This window comes from Paroedura picta, chromosome 7 (genome assembly GCF_049243985.1).
Source record: "Paroedura picta isolate Pp20150507F chromosome 7, Ppicta_v3.0, whole genome shotgun sequence".
NCBI lineage: Eukaryota > Metazoa > Chordata > Lepidosauria > Squamata > Gekkonidae > Paroedura > Paroedura picta.
Genome location: NC_135375.1, coordinates 102904092 through 102930122, shown reverse-complemented (window position 1 = coordinate 102930122; position 26031 = coordinate 102904092). Strand labels below are relative to the sequence as shown.

The 26031-nt window shown below is 44.3% G+C and overlaps 4 protein-coding genes across 4 annotated transcripts; all 4 read left to right on the top strand.

Annotated features, from left to right (window-relative positions):
* Positions 1-1003: 1003 nt before the first annotated feature.
* Positions 1004-3361, top strand: LOC143841948 (taste receptor type 2 member 8-like). The gene is made up of 2 exons (XM_077346498.1): positions 1004-1804; positions 3347-3361. Exons 1-2 carry the CDS (start codon positions 1004-1006, stop codon positions 3359-3361), a joined length of 816 nt encoding a protein of 271 aa, XP_077202613.1.
* Positions 3362-6938: 3577 nt separating this feature from the next.
* On the top strand, positions 6939-7670 carry LOC143841947 (taste receptor type 2 member 2-like). The gene has a single exon (XM_077346497.1). The coding sequence runs from the start codon at positions 6939-6941 to the stop codon at positions 7668-7670; it is 732 nt and encodes a 243-aa protein (XP_077202612.1).
* A 4765-nt stretch (positions 7671-12435) lies between these two features.
* On the top strand, positions 12436-13380 carry LOC143841946 (taste receptor type 2 member 8-like). Its single transcript, XM_077346496.1, has one exon. It carries the CDS (start codon positions 12436-12438, stop codon positions 13378-13380), a length of 945 nt encoding a protein of 314 aa, XP_077202611.1.
* A 6691-nt stretch (positions 13381-20071) lies between these two features.
* Positions 20072-21004, top strand: LOC143841945 (taste receptor type 2 member 8-like). Its single transcript, XM_077346495.1, has one exon. It carries the CDS (start codon positions 20072-20074, stop codon positions 21002-21004), a length of 933 nt encoding a protein of 310 aa, XP_077202610.1.
* Positions 21005-26031: the final 5027 nt, after the last annotated feature.

Here is a 26031-nt window from a genome sequence, read left to right as displayed (position 1 = left end):
TTGAAATCAAGTCCTTCCTGGTAACATTTGCATTTCTATATGAACAACACTTGAAAATACCTCCAGCCCCTCCAGATTTCTTCCCCCTGTTCCTGAATAGAAGGCTAAAGTGTTGTACTCTGTAGTGTTACTATCACTGAAAGGACAGCACTGGGGAAAGGGTGAACATCCCCACAGAAGACACACTTTCCTTTGGCGCTCAGAAGGATGGCAGCTTTATTAACAATCATCTGTTTTCTATTTCTGGTTGTGGAAACCCTCATTGGATTGGTGGCGAATGGATCGATTGTCCTCATTCATTTCATCAACTGGCTCAGAAGCAGGAAACTCTCCGCCAGCAGACCTGATCCTGACCTGTCTTGGCTTAGCCAGACTTTTGCTGCAGGCCATCATGATTCTGGGCATAACTCTATTCCCTTTGCTTAAAATGACACAGAACAGACTAGTGTTTACGGTGATAGGCATATGGAAGATCTCTATCAGTCTGAGAAAATAATACTGATCTTGTTGGATGCAGGATCAGATTCTATACAAAACTGCTTCATGTGTCCAGTAGATGGAACTGAAAAAATAGTCCAACTCAATAAATCCTTCAAAGAATATCACATCATCAGATCTGGGGACAGATGCAAAGATCATATTTAGCATCATTGTAGGATATGCAAACATGTCATTCTAGAAGAGGATACAGAGTTACAGTGCAATCCTAAACAGAGTTCCTCCCACCAAAATCCATTAAAGCCCATGACTTTAGATAGGTATAGCTCACCTGAGGACTCCTGTGGTCGGAATCTCGTTCTTCCTGGTAACATTTGCATTTCAATATGATCAACACTTGAAAATAGCTCCAGCCTCTCCAGATGTTTTTCCCCGTGTTCCTAAACAGAAGGTGTTGTACTCTGTAAAGTGTTGTACTCTGTAGTGTTACTATCACTGAAAGGACAGCATTGGGAAAAGGTGAACATCGCCACAGAACAGGCTATTTTCTTTAGCGCTCAGAAGGATGGCTACCTCATTAATTGTCAGCTTTGTATTTCTGGTTGTGGAAACCCTCATTGGATTGGTGGCGAATGGATCGATTGTCCTCATTCATTTCATCGACTGGCTCAGAAGCAGGAAACTCTCCCAGACAGACCTGATCCTGACCTGTCTTGGCTTAGCCAGACTTTTGCTTCATGCCATAATGATTCTGGCCATAAGTCTATCTGCTTTCATTGGCATGGCACACAACGGTATACAGTTCACGGTTACAGGCATATGGAAATTTACAAACAGTCTGAACCTTTGGTTTGCTGCCTGCCTCAGTGTTTTCTACTTGGCAAAGATTGCCATCTTCTCCCACCCTCTTTTTCTCCGAATCAAGCAACGACTCCCTGGACTGGTGCCCTGGCTGCTCCTGGGCTCCGTGATCTCATCAGCTGTCAAGACTATCATTGTTAATACAGTCTGGGGCTATGGCTGGCTTACCTGCAGTCCCAACATTGTGAGCAACAGGAGCCATGCAGAAATGAACATGTCAGGCGAGTGTCTGCCTTTCACTACTCTATATACCATCTTCGATATTGTTCCCATTATGGTATTTCTGTCCTCGACTGCCTTCTTAATAAGTTCCCTGTGGAAGCACATGAGAGGTATGCAACGCAATGGAAGTGGAACGAGGGATCTGAATACACAAGCGCACTTGACCGCCATCAAAGCTCTGGGTTCCTTTGCAGTTCTGTACCTGATCTATTTTGCCGTGACTACTTTACAATCAGTCCTGGTCTCGAGGACGACCTTCACCTGGACAGTGGTGCTGCTTAATGTGAGTGCTCTGTATCCCTCCGGACATGCCATTATCCTGATATTAATTAATCCCAAATTGAAACAGGCATGGGTGAGGATGCTCCATCACTTCAAGTGCCCTTCAAGTAGAGTACCATCTTAAAACCTACGAAACTTTCTTAGGGAGAGGACATTCCTTTGCACAAGAAGGAGCCTCATCTGCTCTTGGGGACTGATGCATTGAGGAATTCTCTGCACAAGCTCCATTGAGTTGTGTCCATGGATCTCCTCATGAGCAAAAGATTATGGTCAACAGCAGAAATTAGATTCTTTCATTGGCTTTAGACTAGAGGCTGACTGATCAAGGATTTTCCAACCACTTTAATGGCAAGCTGGTATCTGAACTGTGTCCTGGTGCTTGTCTGTCTCCACTGAAATTGTATGTAAATACAGTAAATGTTTGGTCCTCTCTGATTCAAAGGGAATGAAGGGTTTTTTGCAAATTGTTTGTGGACTTGTTTTACTCATGTTATGCTCTGTTCTCTCCCCTAGTCCCTATCACGAAGGGGGCAAGGTCTCAGAAAAACATCATATTTTATTTGCCCCAAAAGTTATACTGAACGGTTCTTCTCTCCATCAAGAGCAGAGAGAAAATGCCATACAGGACACCGTCCGTTGGCTGTATTTATACAGAAAGTTTATCTATTTTGAGTTAAGCATCAACCACAAGATAGGTCAGACATAAGCCATGACGTAAACCAGACTTCTTACTAGTTCTCTACTGATCTAGCTTCTGCCATTATCTTTCTTTTTCCTTCAACATAGAGCGCTATAAATTTTCTTCTGACAACACCTTTTCACTATACCAGTTTGTATCACCCATCTAATGATCTCTGACCCGAAAGAAGCTTACATAGCCTCAACCAGGGCCAGAGCCTTCTCAGTCCTGGCCCCCACCTGGTGGAATGAGCTCCCAGTGGAGATCAGGGTCCTGACGGAGCTAAAACAGTTCCAAAGCGCCTGCAGAAGGGAGCTCTTCCACCAGGAATTTGGTTGGGACTTAGCAACCAGTAACATTTACATGGCCCCTGCTGCCTACCTCCTAAAAAAGAAAAATCCACTGATATGTTAATGCTCTGGACCTGTTCGCAAGGTTGTAATTTGCACCTGTGTTACAGTTTAATGTTAATATTATTATTGTTGTATGAAAGTTGTTATGTAAACTAAGTTCCATGTACCATTTCTACATTTTATGTAAACTGCCCTGAGCCTCAGGGGAGGGCGGTATATAAATATAAATAAGTAATAAGTAATAAATAAATGAATAATTGCATTCCATTCTGACATTGGGGGGTCTCTGCTTTCGGTGACAGGCTATTAGGTTATCTGAGAAAGCTTTCAGTCCAAAGGCTTGTATGGGGCCCCCACTCAGACTGAATAGTATTTTTAACACAGCATTTACAAGTCCCCTGCTTTCAGGGGCTGAATTCTAACAAACGCAATATCACTAATGTCTCCTATTAGTATTGCAATTATCTATTCTTTAACAAGCATTTGTTTGATTCGGTTCCTTCATTTTCAGACCCTTCAGCCATAATAGGGCAGAAACAGAACATGAAAATATTTTAACAAACAACCTATCAAAGAAAAATTGAGAGGGGATCTGGGGCAACGTTTCGGGAACCATTTGGGATGCTACAAGAACATGTATTGTTGTCCTCTTGCAAAACTATAAAGGTAAAGGTAAAGGTATCCCCTGTGCAAGCACCGAGTCATGTCTGACCCTTGGGGTGACGCCCTCCAGCGTTTTCATGGCAGACTCAATACGGGGTGGTTTGCCAGTGCCTTCCCCAGTCATTACCGTTTACCCCCCAGCAAGCTGGGTACTCATTTTACCGACCTCGGAAGGATGGAAGGCTGAGTCAACCTTGAGCCGGCTGCTGGGATTGAACTCCCAGCCTCATGGGCAAAGCTTTCAGACGGCTGCCTTACCACTCTGCGCCACAAGAGGCTCTTAAAACTATAATGCTGTCCATATTTCTATGCCTATGCCTGATCCAGAATAATGAAAAAAAGCGAGACGAATGGGACCAATGAAGCTGCTGGGCTTGAATATCCTCTGGATAAATCCTGAAATCAGTAGGATTTCTTAGGTACCAACCTCCAGGGATGGTATAGAAATCTCCCAAAATGCGGCCTGGAGATCTCCAATTACAGAGATCGGCTCCCCTGGTGAAAACGGCAGCTTTGGAGGGTAAATCCTATGGAATTGCATCCCTACTGAGTATCGTGCCCTTCCCCAAACTCTGCCTTCCCTAGACCCCGCCACAAAATATCCAGAAATGTCCATAGCTCTGAATGCAGAAAGAAACTCCCTCCTCCCTCTTCCTTTTGAATTGCTAAACCCTGAACCAACAATAGGCAAGTCTAGAAAAATTTAACGAAGATCATTTTGATGCATTGCTTTTTAGAGCTGAACATTAGGTCATGTAGGTAAAAGCTAATTTTTCATTAATGACGCCGTGACCTTTTGGGCCTGAAAAGGAAATCCTGGTGTGGGAAACTGCAGATGGCACAACACAACAGTTTATTATCTGGCCAATTGCAATATACCCAAGAATTGGATGCTCTCTTAATACAAGGCCCATTGAAGAGGTGATGTGACCCTAGAAAGATTCTGCCAGACTGAATCAACTATACTAACCTTGAGGGACCAATGTTTTATTTATAAATATTAGAATACCAGAATCATAAAGTTGGAAGGGCATCTTTTCCCACCCCCTGCTCTATGCACAATCAGCCTAAGGTATCCACAATAAGTACATCTACTGCTTAAAGATCACCAGTGATAGGGAGCTCACCACCTCCTTAGGCAGCCAATTCAACTGCGTAACTAATCTGACTGATTTTTTTTTATTCCTGATATCTAGGTAGCATTCTACATCGCCACAGAAAACACCACTTTCCTTTGGGGCTCAGAAAGATGGCTACCTCATTAATTGTCAGCTTTGTATTTCTGGTTGATATTTTTATTCCTATGGATATAGAGTTACAGTGCCATCCTAAACAGAGTTACTCCCATCGAAGTTCATTAAAGACCATGGGCATAGATAGGTATAAGTCACCAGAGGACTCCTGTGTTCACAGTCAAGTCCTTCCTGGTAACCTTTGCATTTCTATATGATCAACACTCGAAAATAGCTCCAGCCCCTCCAGAGGTTTCCCCCCCCCCCCTGCACCTAAACAGAAGGCTAATGTTTTGTACGCTGTAGAGTTAGTATCACTGAAAGGACAGCATTGGGAAAGGGTGAATATCACAGCCACAACACCAGCCCAGAGTGGGAGAGTAGAGTGGTAGAAAAGAGTCGGGAGGGATACAGAGCACTAACATTAAATGGCACCAGGTGAATTGGGAGTTCCAGATCAGTACTGATCCTGAAGTATATATTGCGAAATATATCAGGTACGGAACAGCACACACTCAGCTAAGGCTGGCTGGTCCCCCAACCCCTTTCTAGACTCAGAGGGAAATGTTCCGTGCCTGCCACCTCCCCCTGAGCACCACAAAGGAAGCGTACCGCAGGGCAGGCCATCTCCAACATCCTGCACGTTTACCCCTGCTGGGCGCTTCAGCCGAGGCTACACCGGTCCGAGGCGGGTTCTTCCAAACCTGAAGTGGTCCAGCTTTTCTTTCCCTTGCACACTTCCAATTGGAATGCTTCTAAGCTCCCTACCTGACTCTTATTCTGTGTCCCTTTCAATACTAAATTGTTGGAGGGCTGTTCTGGGGCTTGTAAGCAATGAGAACTGTAAACAAAAGAGCTATCATGAGGACCTATCATGAGACCTCTCCCAGAAGAACAGGTGGTTTGCAAGATCTCTACCAGTCTGAGTAAAGGTAAAAGGTATCCCCTGTGCAAGCACCGAGTCATGTCTGACCCTCGGGGTGACGCTCTCTAGCATTTTCATGGCAGATTCAATACAGGGCGGTTTGCCATTCCCTTCCCCAGTCATTACCGTTTACTCCCCAGCAAGCTGGGTACTCACTTTACCAACCTCAGAAAGATGGAAGGCTGAGTTAACCTTGAGCCGGCTGCTGGGATCAAACTCCCAGGCTCCTGGGCAGAGCTTCAGACTGCATGTCTGCTGCCTTACCACTCTGCGTCACAAGAGGCTCTCGCCAGTCTGAGTAGATATTACTAAACCTGATGGGCCCAGGATCTGATTCTATAGGAAACAGCTTCATGTGCCCAGTAAGGTAAAGGTATCCTCTGTGCAAGCACCAGGTCATGTCTGACCCTTGGGGTGACGCCCTCTAGCGTTTTCATGGCAGACTCAATACGGGGTGGTTTGCCAGTGCCTTCCCCAGTCATTACCATTTACCCCCCAGCAAGCTGGGTACTCATTTTACCGACCTCGGAAGGATGGAAGGCTGAGTCAATCTTGAGCCAGTTGCTGGGATTGAACTCCCGGCCTCATGGGCAGAACTTTCAGACTGCATGTCTGCTGCCTTACCACTCTGCGCCACAAGAGGCTCTTAACATGTGCCCAGTAGATAGAACTAAAAAAATAGTCCAACTGCATAAATCCTTCTAAGAATACCAAATCATCATATTAGGGGACAGCTGCAAAGATCATATTTAGCATCACTGTAGGATATGCAAACATGACATTCTAGAAGAGGATATAGAATCACAGTGCAATTCTAAACAGAGTTACTCCCATCAACATCCATTAATGACCACAGAATCAGATAGGTATAACTCACCTGAGGACTGCATTGTTCGGAATCCAGTCCTTCCTGGTAACATTTGCATTTCAATGTGATCAACACTTGAAAATAGCTCCAGCCTCTCCAGATGTCCCCCCCCTCGTTCCTAAACAGAAGATTAAAGTGCTGTACTCTGTTGTGTTAGTATCACTGAAAAGGCAGCATTGGGAAAAGGTGAACATCGCCACAGAAGACGCACTTTCCTTTGGCGCTGAGAAGGATGTTGACTTTATTAAAAACCTTCTCTTTTCTATTTCTGGTTGTGGAAACCTTCATTGGATTGGTGGCGAATGGATCAATTGTCCTCATTCATTTCATCGACTGGCTCAGAAGGGGGAAACTCTCCCCGACGGACCTGATCCTGACCTGTCTTGGCTTAGCCAGACTTTTGCTTCATGCCATAATGATTCTGGCCATGACTCTATCTGCTTTCATTGGCACGAGACAGAAGAGTGTACTGTTCACGGTGCAGGACATATGGAATTTTATAGACTCTGTGAACCTTTGGTTTGCTGCCTGCCTCAGTGTTTTCTACTTAGCAAAGATCGCCATCTTCTCCCACCCTCTTTTTCTCCGAATCAAGCAACGACTCCCTGGGCTGGTGCCCTGGCTGCTCCTGGGCTCTGTGATCTCGTCAGCTGTCAAGACTATTACTCTTACCACAGTCTGGGGCTTTGGCTGGCTTACCTGCAGTCTCAACAATTCACTTTTAAGCAACAGGAGCCATGCAGAAATGAACATGTCAGGCCATTGTCTGCCTTTCACTATTCTATATATCATCTTCGATACTATTCCCATTATGGTATTTCTGTCCTCGACTGCCTTCTTAATAAGTTCCCTGTGGAAGCACATGAGAGGTATGCAACAGAATGGAACTGGCACCAGGGATCTCAACACACAAGCGCACTTGACCGCCATCAAAGCTCTGGCTTCTTTTTCAGTTCTGTACCTGATCTATTTTGCCGTGGCTACTTCACAATACATCCTGGCCTGGAAGACTCACCTCACCTTGACAATCCTGCAGATTAATGTGAGTGCCCTGTATCCCTCTGGACATGCCATTATCCTGATACTAATTAATCCCAAATTGAAACAGGCATGGGTGAGGATGCTCCATCACTTCAAATGCCCTTAGAATCAAGGACCATCTTATAATTTACCAAATTGTCTTTGGGAGAGGACATTCCCTTCTGCAAGCTGGATCCTCAACTGCTCTTGGGGAATGATTCATTGAGAAATTCTCTGTGCAGGCGCCATTGAGTTGTGTCCATGGATCTCCTCATGAGCAAAAGTTTGTGGTCAACAGCGGAAGGCTGAGTGATACAAGATCTTCCAACCGTTTTAATGGCAAGCTGGGATCTGAACCTTGCCCAGTGCCTGTCTGCCTCCACTCAAATTTTGTTCGTATGTAAATAAAGTAAATTTTACAAAGAGCCTCCAGTTCTCTCAGATTCAAAGGGAATAAAGGGTTTTCTGCAAATCGTTTGTGGACTTTTTAAAGCAATGCTGTGTACCATTCTCTTCCCCAGTCCCAGTTAGGAAGGAGGCAAGGTCTCCGAAAAACTGCATAGTTTATTTGGCCAAAAAGATCTCTGTAGGATATGCAAACATGACATTCTAGAAGAGGATATAGAATTACAGTGCAATCCTAAATAGAGTTCCTCCCATCAACATCCATTAATGACCACAGAATTAGATAGGTATAACTTACCTGAGGACTGCATTGTTCGGAATCCAGTCCTTCCTGGTAACATTTGCATTTCAATATGATCAACACTTGAAAATAGCTCCAGCCTCTCCAGATGTTCCTCCTCCCCTCGTTCCTAAACAGAAGATTAAAGTGTTGTACTCTGTAGTGTTAGTATCACTGAAAAGACAGCGTTGGAAAAAGGGTGAGCGTCACCACAGAAGACGCACTTTCCTTTGGCGCTCACGAGGATGGTGACTTTATTAAAAACCTTCTCTTTTCTATTTCTGGTTGTGGAAACCTTCATTGGATTCGTGGCAAATGGATCGATTGTCCTCATTCATTTCATCGGCTGGCTCAGAAGCGGGAAACTCTCCCCAGCGGACCTGATCCTGACCTGTCTTGGCTTAGCCAGACTTCTGCTTCATGCCATAATGATTCTGGCCATGACTCTATCTGCTTTCATTGGAATGAGACAGAAGAGTGTACTGCTCACGGTGCAGGACATATGGAATTTTATAGACTCTGTGAACCTTCGGTTTGCTGCCTGCCTCAGTGTTTTCTACTTAGCAAAGATCGCCATCTTCTCCCACCCTCTTTTTCTCCGAATCAAGCATCGTCTCCCTGGGCTGGTGCCCTGGATGCTCCTGGGCTCTGTGATCTCGTCAGCTGTCAAGACTATTATTGTTAATACAGTCTGGGGCTATGGCTGGCTTATCTGCAGTCCCAACATTTCCCTTTTAAGCAACAGGAGCCATGCAGAAATGAACATGTCAGGCAAGTGTCTGCCTTTCACTACTCTATATACTGCCTTGGATATTGTTCCCATTATGGCATTTCTGTCCTCGACTGCCTTCTTAATAAGTTCTCTGTGGAAGCACATGAGAGGTATGCAACGCAATGGAAGTGGAACGAGGGATCTCAACACACAAGCGCACTTGATTGCCATCAAAGCTCTGGGTTCCTTTGCAGTTCTGTACCTGATCTATTTTGCCGTGACTACTTCACAATCCATCCTGATTTGGAAGATCCACCTCACCTGGATAATGGTGCTGGTTAATGTGAGTGCTCTGTATCCCTCCGGACATGCCATTATCCTGATATTAATTAATCCCAAATTGAAACAGGCATGGGTCAGGATGCTCCATCACTTAAAATTCCCATCAAGTAAAGTTCCATCTTAAAACCTACCAAACCTTCTTAGGGAGAGGACATTCCTTTGTGCAAGAAGGATCCTCAACTGCTCTTGGGGACTGATGCATTGAGGAATTCTCTGCACAAGCTCCATTGAGTTGTGTCCATGGATCTCCTTATGAGCAAAAGATTATGGTGAACAGCAGAAATTAGATTTCTTTTCATTGGCTTCATACTAGAGGTTGACTGGTCGAAGATCTTCCAACCATTTTAATGACAAGCTGGAATCTGAACCTTGCCCAGTGCCTGTCTGCCTCCACTCAAATTTTGTTTTTATCTAAATAAAGTAAATGTTACAAAGAGCCTCCAGTCCTCTCTGATTCAAAGGGAATGAAGGGTTTTCTGCAAATTGTTTATGGGTTTGTTTTAGACATGTTGTGCCCCGTTATCTTCCTTGGTCTCAATCCGGAAGGAGGCTAGGTCTCAGAAAAACATCATATTTATCTGGCCAGAAAGCTATACTGGATGGTTCTTCTCTCCATCAAGAGCAGAGAGAAAATACCGTACAGGACACCGTCCGTTGGCTGTATTTATACAGAAAATTTATCTATCTTGAGTTAAGCATCGTCCACAAGGTAGGTCAGACATAAGCCATGACAGAAACCAGATTTCTTACTAGTTCTCTAGTGATCTATTTTCTGCTTACGAAGGTGTTTCCATTATCTTTCTTTTTCCTATAATACATAGCACTCTAAATATTCTTTTGACAACACCTTTTCACTATACCGGGTTGTATCAGCCATCTAATGGCATTCCATTAAAGCACATTGGGGGCCCTGGTTTCTGTGACATGCTTATCTGTAACGGGCCACAAGGTTATCTGGGAAAGCTTTCAATCCAGAGGCTTGTATTTATATCCTCTGCCTTCAGGTGGCCCCTACTCAGACTGAATAGTATTTTTAACACATCATTTACAAGTCCCCTGCTTTCAGGAGCTGAATTCTAACAAACTCAATATCACAAATGTCTCCTATAAGTATTACAAATATCCATTCTTTGATTCAGTTCTATTTTCAGATCCTTCAGCTGTAAGAGGGCAGAAAACATGAAAGTGTTTTAAACAAACAACCTATCAAAACAATTGAGAGGGGATCTGGGGCAATGTTTTGGGAACTATTTGGGATGGTACAAGAACATGTATCGTTGTACTCTTGCAAAACTAAAATGCTGTTCATAGCTCTATGCTTAGCCCTGGTCCAGAATAATGAAGAAAAGTGAGAGGATTGGAAGGCCACAATCAAGCTTCAAGGCTTGAAAATCCTCTGGAGAAATCCTGAAATCAGTAAGATTTCTTAGGTACCAACCTCCAGGGTTGATATGGAAATCTCCCAAAATGCAGCCTGGAGATCTCCAGATTACAGGGATCGATTCCCCTGGCGAAAACGGCAGCTTTGGAGGGTAAATTCTATGGAATTGCATCCCTACTGAGTATCCTGCCCCTCCCAAACTCTGCCTTCTCTAGACTCTTCCATAAAATATCCAGAAATTTCCACAGCTCTGAATGCAGAACGAAACTCCCTCCTCCCTCTTCCTTTTGAATTGCTAAACCCTGAACCAACAATAGGCAATTCTAGAAAAAATTAATAAGGATAATTTTGATACATTGCTTTTTAGAGCTCAAGTAGGAGAAGGCTCATTTTTTATTAATAACTCCGCGACCTTTTGGGCCTGAAAAGGATATCCTGGTGTGGGAGACTGCAGATGGCACAACACAACAATTTATTATCTGGCGATTTGCAATATACCCAAGAATTGGATGCTCTTGTGATGCAAGCCCCATTATTAGGATTAGGATTAGGATTAGGATTAGGATCAGGATCAGGATCAGGATCAGGATCAGGATTAGGATTAGGATTAGGATTAGATTTATTCCCCACCACTCCCTTGCGGCTCGTGGCGGGTTACAGCATCCTAAAATCCCCATTAAACCCCCACTAAAAGTCAATAATAACATTCCCAACATTACCAACATGGCAAGATTGGCAACTCAACTTCCCCCCCTCCCACTACTGGCGGGTAGAGAGGAGGTCCTGATGATGTTTACTTCAGGTCCCAATCCCAAATCCCATTGAAGAGGTGATGTGAAAGACCTGAGACCCTAGAGAGTTTCTGCCAGACTGAATAAACTACACTATTCTTGAGGGACCAATGTTTCATTTATAAATATTAGAATACCAGAATCATAAAGCTGGAAGGGGCCATACAGGCCATCTTGTCCAACCCTCTGCATATTGCACAATCCTCCTAAGTTATCCATGATAAGTATCCAGATACTGCTTAAAGACTACGGTGATAGGGTCACCACCTCCTTAGGCAGCCGATTCAACTTCTGAACTAATCTGACTGTGAATTTTTTTTCTTGATAACTAGCCGGTACCATTCTACATGTAGTTTAAACCCATTACTGTGGGTCCTGTCCTCTGCTGCCAACAGGAACTGCTCCCTACCCTCCTCCAAGAGACAACCTTGTAAATACTTAAAGAGAGCAATATTTTAAGTAAAGTTTATGGTAAAGTTCTCCATCTGTTCCCTCTGCCCCTCTGATGTGGTGACATTCCATTTGCATTTAGGCTCAAGTTAATGTTCTATTTTAAGTATCCAACCGATTAAAATGACTTTGCTCACCAAGTTAGGTTGTTCTTTCGATAAATCAATAGTGGTGCCTTTCAAATTCACTGAAATAACGAATAGTAAGAGATGCCGATGGGCAAATATTCGTTTTAAATCAACAGACCCCACCTAAATCACCTCTTCTGAACTCAGATGCAAAGACTGGATTTAGCCTCTCAGTAGCATACACAAATGTGACATCTTTCAACAGGCTATAGCTCTGAGAGCACAATCCTTCCTAGGAAGATTTGCATTTCTGTGGAATCAATGCTTGAAAACAGCTCGAGCTGCTGCAGATGATATTCTGTCCAGAAACACAAGGTCCTTGCGCTATACCCCGTAGTGTTAATATCATGGAAAGGACAGCACTGACAAAAGCGTGAACACTTATTCTTTGGCCTTCTGAACGATGGCTTACCTATTGTTTATGATGAACTTCACACTTCTCCTTATGGAAAGCCTCACCGGAATGATAGCCAATGGCTTTATTGTCCTCGTCATTTGCGTCGACTGCTTCAAAGGAAAGAAACTCTCCTCCGCCGACTTGATCCTGGGTTGTCTTGGACTATCCAGACTGATGTGGCAGGCCATTGTGATTCTGAAGGTGACCTTGACTTTCTTTTTTAAGAGCATCTATACCCAGGATGACGTACGGTTGACACTGATAATCCTGTGGCTCTTTACAAACACCGTGAACCTCTGGTTTGCCACCTGGCTCAGCGTCCTGTACTTTGTGAAGATCGCCATCTTCTCCCACCCCCTTTTCCTCCGAGCGAAGCAAAGTTTCTCTGGGCTGGTTCGATGGCTGCTTCTGGGCTCAGCTGTCTGCTCTGCTCTCCTGGACGTGGTGATTGTCGTGGCATCGGACTACAGCTTGTCCACTTGCAATCCCTACAAAATAGACCCGAGCAACGGCAGCGATGCAGACACCAACATACCTCACTCGTGTACGTACTTCATCATTCTCACGATTGCCCCCTATTTCCTGCCGATGGGGATCTTTCTGTCCTCGTCCGTATTGCTGATAACCTCTCTGTGGAAGCACACAAGACGCCTGAGATGCAGCAGCGCTGACCCTAGGGATCTAAGCTCGCAAGTGCACCTGGCGGCCATCAAAGCCCTGGCTTCCTTCGCTGTTCTGTTCCTAGCCAGTTTCGTAGCGGTCACGTCGCAATACCTTCTCATCTGGACCCAGCGCGAGCGCCACTGGACATCCATTCTTTTTGAAAACGTGAGTGCTGTGTATCCCGCTGGACATGGTGTTATCCTGATAGTCATTAATCCCAAACTGAAACAGGCATGGGTCCGGATGCTGCGTTACCTAAAGTGCCAGTCGAGAGCAGCACCTTCTTAAAGGTAAAAGGTAAAGGTATCCCCTGTGCAAGCACCGAGTCATGTCTGACCCTTGGGGTGACGCCCTCCAGCGTTTTCTTGGCAGACTCAATACGGGGTGGTTTGCCAGTGCCTTCCCCAGTCATTTCCGTTTACCCCCCAGCAAGCTGGGTACTCATTTTACCGACCTCGGAAGGATGGAAGGCTGAGTCAACCTTGAGCCGGCTGCTGAGATCGAACTCCCAACCTCATGGACAGACAGCTTTAGGCAGCATTTCTGCCGCTTACCACTCTGAGCCACAAGAGGCTCTAAGCACCTTCTTAAAATATGCCAAAAGACTGTCAGGAGACAAGGTTCCCTTCTGGACTGTGGACTGTTTGTCAAATGGACAATTCTCCTGGGGAGGACAACTCTTCACCCCCTAGTCTGCAGGAAATATGTGCCTCAGAGAAATAACATTTTTGAAACGGGAATGGGCAGAGAGGAGAGGGAAGAGCTGGAATCAGATGAGTCGCTGCGTTTGTCTATCTAAAGCGGTATAGAATCATAGAATCATAGAGTTGGAAGGGACCTCATGGGTCAAAAGAGCAAGAGTCCAGTGGCACCTGTAAAGCTACCAGAATTTGTGGCAAGAGATGAGATTTCATGAGTCACTGCCGTGATGTTTAAGTTAGTTCTTGGATGCTTTAGGATGCTTAGGGCTGATCCTGCATTGAGCAGGGGGTTGGACTTGATGGCCTGTATGGCCCCTTCCAACTCTATGGTTCTATGATTCTAGTTTGATTGAAGTTGGAATGTTATTTGCATAATCTAGTTAGTAAGTAATTTTTAGTTTAATATATTTTCTCCAGTGAGGAGGATTTCCTTTTTCTGTTCTGCTCCAACTTATCCTCAAGGCAACCCTGTGGTCAGGCTGGATGATTGGCCCATGAAACTCTTGTGAGTTTCTTGGCAAGTGGGGATTTGGAGAGGTGGCTCTTCAGACCTAGTGCCCGTTTGCCTCCAGTGAGGCTCTGTTGTCAAGACCTAGTTCACATGATCCATGGTTACCTATTTACCTGTTCTCATGTTCTTGCCATGGGATGTGTCTTTGACCTGTCTATGCCCTGCTTTAATGGCATAGTATTTTCCAGTAGCTCAGAGGCATATATCGGCTGGCAAGTTTTTATTACTTTGACCTTGCTAGTCTACTGTATCTCTTGGGAATGCCTTTCTAATGTCTAAGTTGCTGCGCTTGCTTTTGCATGGAAAAGACTGTCCATGTCTGGCACCTTGTCCAGAACGCTTATTTCCAGATTGGGAGAGGAGATTTAGACAAAGTATAGAGTCTGGCTTGCTAGCTTTGCTTTTCAGTTCTAGCAAGGAAACACTTAGCTTTCTGTTTGATACTTTCTTCAATAAAGAGATTTCCTGCAACACCAAGTCTGCTTATTGAGAGTTCGACGGGGACTTCACATTCTGCTGGTTTGTAAATAAACCAAAGATCCAAACCTCCAGCCCTCTGATCAGAAAGAAACAGGACTTGACTGACCCCCTGGAATGTCTCCTTGCTCAGAGAGAGTGGGGTGCTTGGAATAATTTCTCACTTTCATGTACAAATTAGCATAATATACAACATTTGTGGGCATCTTTTAAAAATGCTTGATTTATTTTTTAAGCCACCATTTTGTGTTTTCGTAACTGTTGATCGATTAGCAGCAAGGTCTCATCAAGTTCTGATCTTCTGTACCCCTTCTCTCCCTCTGCAGTTTTTTTAGCTTCCCTGTTGGTTTAATTTCATACAGACATTTGGTTTATTTTCATATAGATTTATTTTCATACATATCTTAATTTCATGGAGTTTTTAAGCAAGGGTGGTATCACTAGCAGCAAGCCCAGCATCATATCCTCCCCCCCTTTTAAATAAAATGTGTGTTCACTAAACCACTTCTTCCCAAATGTTTTTGGGCTGGCAGCCCCTTGGCTCCCAGATCACATCCCTTGAGGGCCCCACACACACAAAGAAAAACTCACAACTCTTTCCTGGTATTAGGTCTACGTCAAATTCAAAGCACACTATATTACCTACACTTCTGTTTTTAGTTGTTGTGCAGTGGCCATATTTTAGTCTGAAAAAAATATAAATCTATACGTTGTTTGTAAAAGCCACCTTGGGTCCTCATTGGGGGGAGAGAGAGAGAAGCAAGCAATGGAAATTTCCATGGCCAGGAGCAAGCAGGAAAAGGATTTTTCAGATATGGAGACTTTTGGGGAAAGGTTGCCAACCCAGGCTTAAGAAGTCCCTGGAGATCTGGGGTGGAGCCTGGGAAGGGCAGAGTCTGAACAGGGGAAGGAGCTCAGCAGGAAGAGGATCCCCTCCAGCTCACCTTCTAAAGCTCTCATTTCCTTCACGAAGCTAAGCAGGGTTGGCCATGGTGAGCCCTGGGGTGGGAGACCACCAAGGGAGTCCAGGGTCAGGGGCTTTTCGCACGCCTTCAAAATCGCACAATGGTTGTCAATTGAAAACGCTATTGATTTGCCGTTATGCACAACGTCGTTGAAAATCTGCCACACACCTGAAACCGATCCGCAAAAAGCGCTTTGTTGTAGCGCTTTCAGGGAAATCCCCAAAAGTGGATTCACCCTCCGGAAAGCGATACACTCCTGCAACCAATCTGCAACACTAGCGAAAAAGACCTGTGCGTTAACATTGTTGCGGTTTCTACAAAGTCCCTCCCCCTGGCTCTCTCCTCTGATCTTCCGGCGAAGCGATCGCCATTTTTTTTTTTCTCCGAGCGAGCGGGGATAAACGCACCAGCGAGCCTCTTTCTGTTTAGAGGCTTCCCCGGCTTCAGTCCCTCCCCAGAGTCACTAAGCACAAACACAGAGAAGCCCGTTTGCTGATGTATTTTCCCTTTATTTTTTACACTGTTTGTGGCCGAAAATCGGGCCCGTGAGAGGGGGGGGGATTTTTTTTTTTCACTCGGAGGGAGCGTGGCAACGATGGAACGACAGCTCAAACACACCAGGCAGCTGGATGGGTCTCTCCGTTGCAACGAATCAACACAGATTCGTTGCAATGGGTGTGTGTGTTTTTTTTTAAACTTTTTTAAAGGGAAAGGGGCTGTTTGAGAGCATGCTAACGGCTGCCCATTGGCTGCTTTACGGCCAGGGGCGGGACGAGCTTGGCAATAGCGCTTCCTTTCTAGCTATTTTTGCCGAGACCAGAAGCCTGTGGGAAACGCTACAAAACGCAACTGGATTCCACTACAAAGGCAGGTATGCATAACGACGAATTCCACTATTTTAAATGGCGATTTTTCATTCAGCAACCAATTTGCTACAAAGATCCTGGTGCGGAAAGCCCCTCACTATTACCCAAAGACAGGCAATGACAAGCCATCTTGGAACATCTCTCGCTAGGAACATGCTGCCCCAGCAGGAAGAGTCGGACTGCTGCCCTCTGCTGCCCCCAAATTCCTTACCTCCCCTTAGATCCTTCCACTGCCCCCAGGTGGGGCGTACCACCCACTTTGGGAATCCCTATGCTAGACTGACCTATTGATTTACTGCTAGACGAAGAGCTAGGCATGTGCCTGTATGAGATCCTTCATGTGGACCTCCACTCTAAAGCCCCACCCCTTCCAGTATTTGGAGCAGCAAACTGTTTTTTAAATGGCAGGCAAATAAAGAGTAGCCAGAGGCTCACCCACCTCATCATTTGCTTTCAAGAGGTGGGCATTTAATATGTTCCATCTAGCAGCCTCAGAACAATCAAGTGGCCAGTGGTGTCACTCCACAACAGTGCCAACGGTATCCCAGCTGGGGCTTCGTAAAATCCTGTGGGTTTCTTGACAGCCCTGGAAGGGTTTCCCCAAATGGGTGGAAATTAATTTGTAAATGTATTTTTTACATTTGTTCAACATTTATCAGGTGATATGACCATATATGGCCATGTCGACCTTTGTCTCCTCCCAAAGTAGCCAATGATGATCACGGAGGGGGTGGGAAGGGGAGGGGCCCTGAATGGGCATGTCCACAGCTCTGCTTCCCAACCATATTCTGCATGATCGTGCCACTTCTGGGGTTTCTCAAAGCCTGAAGAAAGTTCCAGGGGTTTCTCAACAGCAAAAAAAGTTGAGAAAAGCTGATCTAAAGTGATAACAAATACCCCCCCCCCCAAAAAAAACTTATAAAATATTAGATTCCTTACGTTTATGTTAGGACTTTTTAAAGTTTATATTACAGGATCACATTAACTATTGTCCAATACATGTAAGGAACACATGTAATTTATTTGCAATTATTATAAAGCATAGCAGCCACTAATCTCAGTAGTGGATGGTTGGTTTGTTTCAAGCTATCATGCTGCAGCATGGCTACTGGCCATGCATCAAAGCGGGTTCAGTATCAGCATACCCTGTTGAGACCCAGGACAATGATTCCATCTGTACATTCTTGACCAAGAAGACCAAGAAGTGAAAATAAAGTGGGGGCGGGGGGGAGACAGATGGAAAAATTAGGTGAAGGAAGGCAGGAATGACAAAAGTGTTAAAAAGAGGGAGAGGAATTAAGAAAGGGAAAGGTTGTCTTCTTTCTGCAACACCCTGACCACCGCTTTGCAAGATCTGGTTGAACTGTGTGCAAGGAGGAAGGCTAAAGTATTTTGGGGGGAATGATCCGCAGGCTGGCAATACTGAGCAGCTCTCAGCCTTGTGCCGGCTTCTAGCCTTGTGCACGGTCTGTTAAGCAAGTCTTGGAGAGAGGGAAGTCTAGTTAGCTGATTCTAGATCAAGATCTGGAGCGGATTCTAGAGGGCTTTTTGCGATGCTGAGGTTCCCTGTGCCCCTTGTGGCTACAGCCAGAACTGCAGTTTAAAAATAAGATAAGGTGACCAGATTGTCCCACTTTTGGAGGACATCTCGGGGTACCTGGCAAATTGTACTTACGCTGAAATATATATATTACAATACTATTTTTGCGTTCTATGCATTCTATGAAACTTTTTGTTGCTCCATATAGACCAAATTTTTAATCAAGAAACCCCCCCCCAGTCAATGGTGTCCCGCTTTACCAATGTTAAAATCTGGTCACCTTAAAATAAGAGGAAGACCTTGGGTTAAGCATGAAGCCAGCTTGAAGTGCCCTCCAGCTGATTTCCTAAGGCTGCACCAGGGAGTGGGCCACACCTTCTGCATCCCCTTGGTACATCTCTTCAGTACTCATCATCACTATCTGAGGATGGACCATCCTGGATGACTTGTCTGATTTTGATAGAAACTATTCAGTACTGCCTCCCAATCAAGTGGTGCTCAGGGCACATGCCATACCTACCATACCTAAGATATGCCACTGCACCAGTCTCCACTCTGAAATGGTAAATTGAGGTTCTGCTCATGAAACTAAACCAGAGCAATCTGAACTTGAATCCAACACAAGACAGAGAGAATCTACACGATAAACTTGCGATGGCAAATGTAGAACAGGTTAAGACCTAGAGGGTGCTCGTGAGCCCAGTTTTTGCTCTTGGCTTCCTTCGGCTACAGCTGGACCACAACTTTCCTCCTTTCTTTACCTTTTCCACATTGATCCATGGTTTTGTAGCCCTGGTTGCTTTTCTGTAATACACCCAACACTGAGCTGCCCTAGAACAGGGGTAGTCAATCTGTGGTCCTACAGATGTTCATGGACTACAATTCCGATAAGCCCCTGCCAGTAAACACTGGCTTGGGGCTCATGGGAATTGTAGTCCATGAACATCTGGAGGACCACAGGTTGACTACCCATGCCCTAGAAGATGCCCAGGAAAGGGCTACTGGTGCAGAAGTAAGTCAAATTCATAAAGAGTCATAATAGATGGATTTGGGGAACAAAGCCTGAGTCAAATAGCACCTTTAAGACCAACGAGATTTATTCCAAGTGTGAGCTTTCGAGTGCAAGCACTCTTCCTCAGATTATGAACTACCATCATAGTGAAAATATAAAGCAAAAGTTAATGCTGTTAAATTAGTAAACTGTGCCACAACATCCAAATTCAGCCATATGATAATTCTTTCCTAAAACAGCCAATCAGGCCCCTTGAATTCAGTTGTAGTTCATAACAGGAGAAATAAAACTGTCTTCATTAATGATTAGTGGCTGTCACTTTACCATTTGTTGCTGGCCCCACGCCGGAATAAATCTTTGTTTGTCTTAAGGGTGCTACTGGACTCTGATTTTGTTGTGCTACTTCAGACTAACATGGCTACCCATTTGAATCTATATGATTATTACTCTTTATAATAACAGATAGATTTGGGGGACAAAGATTGACTCCAATAGTACCTTTAAGACCAACACGATTTATTCAAGGCATGAGCTTTCGAGTGCATGTACTCTTCCACAGATCTGGATGTGGGGAAATACCGGTTTCAAGCAAACATCTCCCAAAAGAATAGTGCGTTACCATTTGTAAAGACAGATGCATGCATCATGTTTAGCATCTCTGTCAAATGTGCAAATATGAAACATTAGAACAGGATACAGCTATAAAGTCACCCAACCCTTTCTGGTCAGATTTGCATCTCAACAGAGTCAACCCTCAAAAGGAGCTCCTGCCTCTCCAGATGTTATTCGGTTCCTAAATCAAAGGCCATAGAATCCAGCTCTACTGGGTTGAAATCACCAAAAGGACAGCTTGGGGCAAACTGTGACCATCACAGAAGAAACAAATTGTTTTGTTCTGCTCAGAAGGATGGCGGTTTCCATATTCCTGATTTCTCTGGTTATTGAAATCCTCGCTGGAATGGTAGCAAATGGATTTATTGTTCTCATGAATTACATTGACCGGTTCCGAAGCAGGAAACGATCCCCAAGCGACCAGATCTTGACCTGTCTTAGCTTGTCCAGACTTGCGTGGCTGGCAATCATGATTCTGAATAAAAGGACACACTTACTTCACGTGGGCATTCATCTCTGTCCTTATATGAATTTAGCAATTTCCGTCGTATGGATATTTACACAGTCCACTAACGTTTGGTTTGCCACATGGCTCAGTGTTTTCTACTTGGCAAAGATTGCCACCTTCTCCCACCCTGTTTTCCTCCAAGTGAAGCAAAGAATCTCACGGCTGGTGCCCTGGCTGCTTCTGGGCTCTGTTGTCTACTCTGCTATGGTGGCCATTGTTATAGTCACAAGTGTGGACGACGGCTTTTCTTTCTGTGATTCCAATCAACCTCGTCCAAACATCACCGATTCAGAAAGCAAGGGGCCTGACATGTATATGTACATAGATATCCTACCAATTGTCCCCAATCTCGTTCCTTTAATGATATTTTTGTCATCGTCCCTCTTGCTAATGACCTCGCTGTGGAGGCACACGAGACGCATGCAACGCAACGGAATGGGCGACAAGGATCTCAACACGCAGGTTCACTTGACCGCTATCAAAGCTCTGGCTTCCTTCGCTGTCCTGGGCCTGTCTAGTTTTATAGCCATCACTGTTCAGGCTATACTGACTCGGAGGGGCATGGATGACACTTGGCAGTTTATGCTGTTTAGTAATGTGACTGTCGCTTATCCTTTGGGGCATTCAATTATCCTGATACTTGTTACTCCCAGACTAAAACAGGCATGGGTCAGGATGCTGTGTCACTTAAAATGCTGCTCTAGTGAAGTGCCTTCTTAAAACCATCACAAGACCATAGAGACTGGACCATTTTCTTTTGCAAGAAGGACCCTGAAAAATGCTCACCGCATAATCCTACAGGAAGCTCTTCATGGGGAGACATGCTTTTCTTCTCTTTTCCCGCAAATGTTTACGAAAGGTAGATGATGTCTTCGACTAGCTATTTCAGCAGAATACGCCGAATATACATTTATGACACATTGTCTTCTCTGCTTCAGAACTGGCCCGGTTAGAAATGTTGCTTTTGAGTTACTTACAATGCCAGAGGGTGATTTTAAGTGATTTTATACATAAACATTACATTTCTATAGAAATACAGCTGTTTCCCAGATTTTGACATACTGATGTTATCGTCTACAAGTTTTACTGCTAACGTCATGTATACATGGAAGTCTATTACTTACAATTTCTTTTATGATTTTCATAAAACGAGTCTGTCTCGATAGATCATATTGTGAGCTGTATTATATCTACATACACTATTGATATTGTAGTTCTGCTGCAACAGATGATTATTCTAATTATATTATAATTGTATTTGAATGGTTAATACACTTATTTAAAAGTCCTTTTAGTTCCTTTGATTTTTCTGTTCATCTAGAGCAGTGGTCCCCAACCTTTTTATCACCGGGGACCACTCAACGCTTGACAATTTTACTGAGGCCTAGTGTGGGGGGCCTGTTTACTCCTCTACTCTCAACCATTGCCCTAACACTCTCTGATTACTATGGTAATGTTTAAACATCCCTTCAAAATAAGATACAGACACGCCAAACAATGAACATAAGGAACATTTTATTTTCATGGAAATTTTAACTCATGACAATGACAAATCAATGGGAACCCTGAGCTTGTTTCTCTGCAACGAGATAGTCCCATCTGGGAGTGATGGGAGACAATGACACCCGAAGTGTGTTGTAAAGGGCCGGGGGGGGGGGTGAAGTAAAGGGCCGGGGGGGTGGAGAAGGTGTCCTTTGCGGGCCACCTCCAATTAGTCGATGGACCACATGTGGTCTGCGGCCCACAGGTTGGGGAATGCTAATCTAGAGTTACTGTGGACCCGCACTTTTAGGTTTTTGTTTCTGACTCAGTATCAAACAGCTTCATTTAGTTAGAGTGGCTGTTTCATACATAGAAAGTCCCTGATTCAGTCCCCAATATCTCCAGTTAAAATAATCAAATTGTAGCTTAAAGAGTAGTTACATAAGCAGCACATTGTAAGCCTCTATGGCTAGGCTGCAGTCAGACTACATTCTAGCAGATGAAGAGAGTTGAGAACCTAAATGGTGGTTGCTCCTTTCTTTTTTCTTCTTTCCCCGAAGAAAGAGGAAGTGAGGGGGAGCACACCTTAAGCAAAGGAATTTACAAAGCATGTGCATGGGGTCTTTCCACTGCAACCTCACCAGTGACCACTTGATGACAGGAGTGAGCACACAGGTACAGCTAAGCTGCTTTAACAATTTTACAGCAGCCCTTCAGTGTTAATTTCACCAAATTACTTGCTGATTGCAATTCCAACACTAACAACAGAACAATACAAGAACAAGGATAAACCCATAATTTCAATAACATCTAATTAAACCTCAGCACACAGCTTCCATGAAAATCTTTTTGCATTAAAAAATCAACAACATTGTTAGCTAAGTCTACCATAATTTAGAATGCAGGCAAGTTTTGCAGGGAATGAGTATCCTCAGACAGAGCATTCCACTTGGTTGGAGTCAGGATGGAAGAGGCCTAATTTGGAATTCGACTGGTAGCCACTGCAGTTGATGGAGGATGGGCCAGATATGGGACTTCCATGGTGTTGGTGTGAGGACCCTGGCCACTGTGTTTTGGACCAAGTGTAGTTTCCAGATCAAGGTTAAGGGCAGGCCTGCATAGTGTGAGTTGCAGAAGTCTAGAGGTCACCGTCGCATGGATTGCTGTGGCTAGGTATTCCGGGGCCAAGTAGGGTGCTAGTAGTTTGGCTTGGTGAAGGTGGTAGAATGCCAGCCGTGCTACTCTTGTGACCTGGACCTCCATTGAGAGGGAAGCATCCAGGATCATGCCCAGGTTCCTGGTGGAGTGAGCAACTGATAGGTGAAAACCATCCAGGGTGGGCAGACGTACTTCCTCATATGATCCCTTCCTACCTGGCCACATGACCTCTGTCTCTGAAGGATTGAGCTTCCAACAACTCTTTTTGAACCACCTTGACACTGCTTCCAGGCAGATGGCTAATGCTTCTGGGAGAGGCTCAACAAAGTCCACAAGAATAGATCATTTGTGAAAACAAATGCAAAGCATATATAGTACATCTGTAAAACATGCAAATATGACATCCTAGAATAGGACATATATTAAGTAACATGGTCCTTCCTAGGAAGATTTGCATCTTCACAAGTATCCTCTTCTCCTTCAGCTTGTTGTTTACTATTCCCCTCATTTTGTAAAGTTCCCTTTTGGATTTTAGGGATAACTTTCCATTGATTTGAAGGCTGAACTTTATAGTATTTTGATCACTGTTCCCAATTAGTCTATAAAACCCTACATCTCTCACAAGGTCTTGAGACCACATCCAGGATCTGGTTGGCTCTATGACTAATTGTTCCAGTGCACAGTCATTTAGAAGAAGAAGAAGTTGTCTTTATACCCAGATTTTCACTACCCAAAAGAGTCTCAAAGCGGTTTACAATCACCTTTCCTTCCTCTCTCCACAACAGACACCCTGTGAGTTAGGTGGGGCTGAGAGAATAGTCCAAGGTCACCCAGATGGCTGCATGTGGAGGAGTGGGGAATCATACTGAGCTCTCCAGATTAGAAGCTGCCCCTCCTAACCACTACACAAAGCTGGGTCTCACTCCCAGATTTGTGATCTCATTTCTACAACATGATTCGAGCACATATTTACCATGTCAATGTGAGGGTAGTTGAAGTCTCCTTGCTGTTTTATGCAGCTTTCACACTGCTGGTTTCTTTCCCTCATTTTTCCTTTTCTTGACTCTATTGGACCTGAAAACATTTGGGATTTCTGAAAAATCTCAGATCAAAATCCTTTGCTCATATTGGGATCTGGGATGTTTTATGGAATCTCAAAATTTGGGGGGTCCGATAGAATGTATCATGGAAGAAACAATTGCACACCCCTAGCTCAGTATGTTGCTTCACTTAAAATACTGCTCTAGAGAAGTGCCTTCTTAAAAACCCATCATAAGATGTTCTGGGAGAGGACATTCTCTTCCACAAGAAGGACCCTTAAAAATTCTGGCAACACAATCCTACAGGAAGCTCATACTATATTTCCTTTTTCACAGAAACATGTATGAAGGGTGGTTGATCTCTTTGACTAGCCGTTTTTCTTTTCTTTTCTCTGCTTCAGAACTGGTGTTATGGATGGCAGGACCCTGTCCTATGGGTTGGCATTCTGTTATGAACAACCAGCGGCACTCATCAATAGTCTAGGCTTATGCCAAGCCAAGCACTGTTAAAGTCTGACTCAACCAGACGCCACCTTTCCTGTCACAGGTTCAATGTAGCAGCTTCGTTCCAAGACATGTCCAGCTCACCTCTCACTGACCCCCCTACTTCATTGTATTTGCTAAGCAAGGAGTCCAGCAGAGTTCTGTTTGCCTAAAAGCGTCCGGGGCAAGGTTCTCAATCTCTGATCTACAATCCACTCTGCACCTATGTGCCAAGGGTAATGACAGATTTCATTTTCCTGGGCTCCAAGATCACTGCAGATGGGGACTGCAGCAAAGAAATTAAAAGATGCTTGCTCCTGGGGAGGAAAGCTATGGCAAATCTAGACAGCATCCTAAAAAGCAGAGATATCATCCCTGGAGAAGAGCCTAATGATGGGAGCAATTGAGGGCAAAAGAAGAAGGGATGACAGAGAATAAGGTGGCTGGATGGAGTCACTGATGCAGTCGGTGCGAGCTTAAATGGACTCTGGGGAATGGTAGAGGACAGGAAGGCCTGGAGTATCATTGTCCATGGGGTCGTGATGAGTTGAACATGATTTCCCAACTAACAACAACAACTGATCAGACACAGTTCTAGCCAGAAGAGGAGTTGGATGCAGTCATAGCCTGATGTGAGAGTAGCCCTATCAGGGCTGTGACGAGTCCAAGGCCACCCAGCGGGCAGCATGTGGAGGAGGAGTGGGGACTGGAACCCAGTTTCCCAGATTACAAACCACCACTCTTAACCAGCACACCATGCTGGCTAAATTTACCTTATTTATTAGAGAGAAGACAACAACTTCCTTTATGACTAACTGGAAACCCCTTGTAGATGTCTTGCAGGAAAGAGGAAAAATGATCTGATGTCTTGCTGTTTCAGAGATTAAAGAAAATAATCGTTGAAATAATTGTAACCTTAATTTCAGTAAATAAAAGAAATGTGAATTTTTATGTAATGGTTTATCGTCTGGTTGACTGGAAACTTTTAAACTTATCGTACTACAGGTGCTTTAAAAAAACAGTATCAAAAGTTCTAATAAAACCATTGACAGTCACCTGGAGTCGTATCATCAAACGGTAGTCACATGAAAGGAAGGCATCAAAACAAAGGAGGAAAATGTAGAAAAAGGAAAAGAAGTTAAGAAAAATGAATTGTCCTGTGGAGCTCATCAGAGCTCTGTTCTGTCACTTATGCTTTTTAATATTGATATGCTCTTGCTGCCTGAAATTTTTTGGAGCTATGAGGCTTGGAGATCATCAGCATGGAAGGGACAACCATTTCTTTGCCTCATTATCTAAGCCTCCAGCTGCATCTATCTCTGCTCTGAACTCTGAACAAGTGGTTGAAGTTAGCACGGCCTTGGTCAGGCCGGCGCCTCGGGCTAGCAGATAAGATGTTTACAGGATGTTTACAGGAACTCGGCAACATTGTATCACAGCGGGGAGACTATGCAGTGTGAAAATGCAAGGATCAAAGCAGGGGGGAAATCAAAGGAAAACACCAGCCTAGGCATTATGGTTACATGGGAAGGTTTCTGCAAATGCATATCACTACAAGATGGAGTCTCTTAGGTTCACTGCAAA